Consider the following 3,626-nt stretch of genomic DNA (forward strand, 5'->3'; position numbering starts at 1 on the left):
AGGCTGTTGACCTCGCTGGGGTGATGGGGTGAAGGCTGAAGGGGTGAGGGGGGGATGGGGTGAAGGCCAAAGGGAGGCAACCACACAGCCCGCCAGCCCAGGTGGAGGGGCTGAGACCAGGGCAGGGCTGTGGCTTTGGTCTCTCTGACCCCCTGCCCAGGATGAGACCCCAGGCCCAGCCTCAGCTCTCCAGCTGTAAAAAGGGTGCACCACCGTGTGAACCAAGACCCCTCCCCAGGCCACCCCAGCTCCCGCTTCCCCTTGGATGGCACCGTCGGCTGACCTGGCCTGCCCCACACCACCTCTCTCTTGGTCCTGGTGGGCAGGTCCCATCTAAGAAGTCTCCCCAGAGGAGGGGACACGGACCTGCTCACAGAGAGAAAGGCACAGGCTGGGGGCACAAGCTACCCTGGCAAGTGGGGAGGGACAGAGGCCCCCGGGCTGGGGCCTCCTCCAGGACACCGGCCTAGTGCTGGGGGATGTGGGGCACAGCCGCGGCCTCTGGGGACCCTGCTCCACCTGCCCCGGGGCCTAGACCAGGGCTGAGAGGAGGGACCTTCGCTCCTTCCCAGCCACCGGCCAGCCTGGCTGGGGGGCTCTGGGCCTTCGGAGCCCTGCCCGGGGCAGGCAGGGAGGGGAGGGAGTCCAGAGCGGCTTCTCCACCGGGATCCTTTGCACCCTCATCAGCCCCGAGCCCCCAGCCGGGCCCACCTTCTGCCTGGGCATCCCCTTCTCGCCATCGAGGCCAGCACCCCCTTAACCACCGTGTCACCTCCGCAGGGCCCTCGCTGGGCCTCCTTGCCCTCATCTTCCCCCAGTGGGGTGGCACTTGGGGGGGGCTCTTGTTTGGGGAAACCCCCTAGCTGCCCCACAGAGCCCCCAAAGCCAAGGAATCCCCTTTCTGCCCATCTTTCTTTGCCAGCCCCGGGGGCAGATCAGGGAGGTTCGTCTCTGCCCTGGCCCTCAGGTCACCGGGGTCCCCTGAGGAGCACCAGCTCCAGACCCTGCCTGGCCCGGGATGCCCCCCACCTCGGGCCTCAAGATGCCACCCGGTTCTCACCCCACTTAGGGGGCACGGCCACCCCAGTTCACAGCCGAAGAGGGGAGCTGAGAGGTCTCCTCCTGGGAAAAGGAGGCAAGAGACCGCAGCCACTGCCACTGCTGTCCCCACCCCCCCTCCCCTGCTCGTGGGCCTGGAGTGGCCTTGTCCCCTGTTCGTCCCCACCCCCCTCTTCAACCAGCTCTCTATCCCGTCAGGTGACAGGGCCCACAGTGAGGTCCCTGCACCCGTGGACCTTAGAGCTTCCAAGAAAGCCAGCGCTGTGCCCAAGGTGTGGCTCAGGGACCACAGGCGAGGGCCCCTATTCCAAGCCATCGGGGACTGGCCAGCAGGAAGTCCTCTCGGGACAGGGTCCCTGGTGCCCACGCCCAGTGGTGGTTGACCTGGTGAGCAGAGGCCCGTCGGAGAGGAAGGGGCAGCAAAGCAGTGTGCAGGCCGCCCTCCTTTCTGCTCCCATCCCCCCAGTCCAGACACAGAGCCACGCCCCTCCTGGGTGACCCCCAGTCCCAGCACATCCCGCTCGGGCGCCCCTCCGGGAGAAAGTGGTGTGGGGAGAGCACCCGTTCCTTGGGGTTCCCTTCCTCCCTCCCTGCTCACACACCCCCCCCACTAAGCTGCTCTCCTGGTCCCTGCCTTGCCCGCCGCCGCCCTCCAGCACGTGGGCCGCCCAGGCTCCCCTGGGGCGGACGGGCCTCTCCCCCGACAGCCCCGTGCAGGGCCCGGCTTCGCCCCAGACCCCCAATGCCAGTCAGGGCGACCCAGCTCAGGGCAGCCCATCCCACCAGCGGTCCCCAGGGCATCCGGGCCAGCTGGGTGGACCCTCATCATGTGCCCAAACGGCCTGACCGGAAGGCGGCTGTGCCGGGGAGTCTCTGTCGCCCAGGCGCCTGCTCGCTGGCAGAGGGTTCCGGCTCGAGGGAGACAGAGTCTGTGTCCCGGAAACCTTCCTCGTGGGGGCTTTGCCTCCAAGGCCTTCTCTCCCAGGTTTCCCTCGGTTCCCAGAGTCTGGATCGGGGACTGTCCCCTTCTGCCCACAGTAAGGTCCAGAACCAAGCTTGATGTCCCTCTGGCTGGCCGTCACCTCCCTCTTGCTGGGTACCCTACCTCCTGTGATGTGCTCCACTGTCAGCCTCCTTGCCCCGGCACCGCGGCTCTTCCGCATCTCTGCCCCCGTCTGCTCTGGCTGGCCTGCCCCTCCGGGCCTGGGGTCAGAGAGCGAGGCCTCCCCCTCCCCCCGGCTCGCCCTGCCTGTGGGATGCTGGCGTGGCAGAGACGGGCACTGGCCCTGGGCTCACCGTCCCTCCCTCTGCCCAGCACGCTGCACGTGCTGTGACTCTTCTCCGAGTCACTGACCACAGTGCTGCCGGGTCCGGGCCAAGTGTCCCGGAGACACCCAGGCACCCCCCCTCCCCGCCCCTCCGCATCCTTTGCGTCAGCGAGTTGCCCCTGCTCACGCCTCCGGGCCGTGTGTGGGACCGACCCCACGGTCCCCACACCCCCCCCCCCCCCCCGGCTGCCTGGTGGCCCCGGCCTCACCTCCAGTCCCGGCCCCGGCTCCTCCTGGCGCTGGACGGCCCTCCAGGGAAGCCAGGCGCTCCCGAGCCGGGCTGGGACCGCCTGGCACAGGGCTCGGAGCGCTCACGAGGCTGGGCTTTGGCACGTTCCATGACATGCGACTGGTGGCTGGCACCGGCTGGGGCCTCTGCCGCCCTGTCCCCATCCCCCTCCCGGGTCGTACCCCGGTCTTCCGCACACCCCGAGGGCCCCGCGCCCGGCTCTGCCCAGTCAGTGCCCAAATGGCTGTCATCCCGGGGTCTCAAAGCCCGGCTGCCCGCCCCTGTCCCCAGACGCAGCCTGGCTCAGCCGCCTGCCATCGGCTCCCGGCCCTGCCTCCCCGGAGAGCCCCCAAGTGCACGGAGCGGCCTGACCCTGTGCTGGACACTGCCAGGGCCATTTCTGCCACCTGCCCCCACCCCCAGCCCCTCCTCTGAGGTGCTCCAGCCCCTGGGACTGAGTATCCTGGGGGCCCAGGGGGGGCATGGCAGAACAGGAGCCGGGGCTGTGCCCCTGGACTGGCCCCCATTCAGTCTTGCCGTGACAGCTCCTGGCCGTGTGCCCCTTAATCCTGCAGACCCTCGCTGCCTGCCCACCGGACCTCGAACCCTCCCCGAGCCTCAGCTTCCTTATCCACACGGAGGGGCACGCAGGGCCGGGCTTGGGGTGGCCCGCTGGCTGAGTCGGGCGAGACCTGTCTTGGTGTCTGTCCCTGAGGACACGGGCGGGATCTGGGGGCTGTTGCAGGAGGGGAAACTGAGGCTGATCAGTGTGGCGTCTGACTTGGGGCTCCAAGCGCACAGGTGCTGCCGGCCGGTGCAGGGCACCCGGAGGGTCGAGAGGGAGTCTGCCCTGCTCAGAGGAGACGCGGCCCCACCCGCAGCCCCTCTCCTCTCCTGTCCCCCTCTCTTGGCCTCACTGGCCTTCCCTCCTTCCTTCTTGCCCGTTCCGGCCCCTCCCATCTCCCCGGTGAACAGCCGCAGGCGATACACTGGCCGCCCCAGACCTCCTC

General features: G+C 69.1%; 1 protein-coding gene across 5 annotated transcripts in view; it reads right to left on the bottom strand.

The window, feature by feature from the left end:
- The window catches only part of LSP1 (lymphocyte specific protein 1), a 20,289-nt gene extending 17,407 nt beyond the window's left edge, over positions 1-2,882 (bottom strand). For 4 of the 5 annotated variants that reach the window (XM_058690047.1, XM_058690046.1, XM_058690045.1 and 1 more), the window contains exon 1: positions 2,597-2,882. In XM_058690047.1, coding sequence (XP_058546030.1) covers positions 2,597-2,867 — 271 coding nt within the window. In that variant the 5' untranslated portion in view covers positions 2,868-2,882. Of the gene's footprint in view, positions 1-2,164; positions 2,304-2,596 lie in introns of those variants that run through there. The other variant, XM_058690048.1, reaches the window with a different exon arrangement.
- Positions 2,883-3,626: the final 744 nt, after the last annotated feature.

Source organism: Neofelis nebulosa, chromosome 10, assembly GCF_028018385.1.
Source record: "Neofelis nebulosa isolate mNeoNeb1 chromosome 10, mNeoNeb1.pri, whole genome shotgun sequence".
NCBI classification, from domain to species: domain Eukaryota; kingdom Metazoa; phylum Chordata; class Mammalia; order Carnivora; family Felidae; genus Neofelis; species Neofelis nebulosa.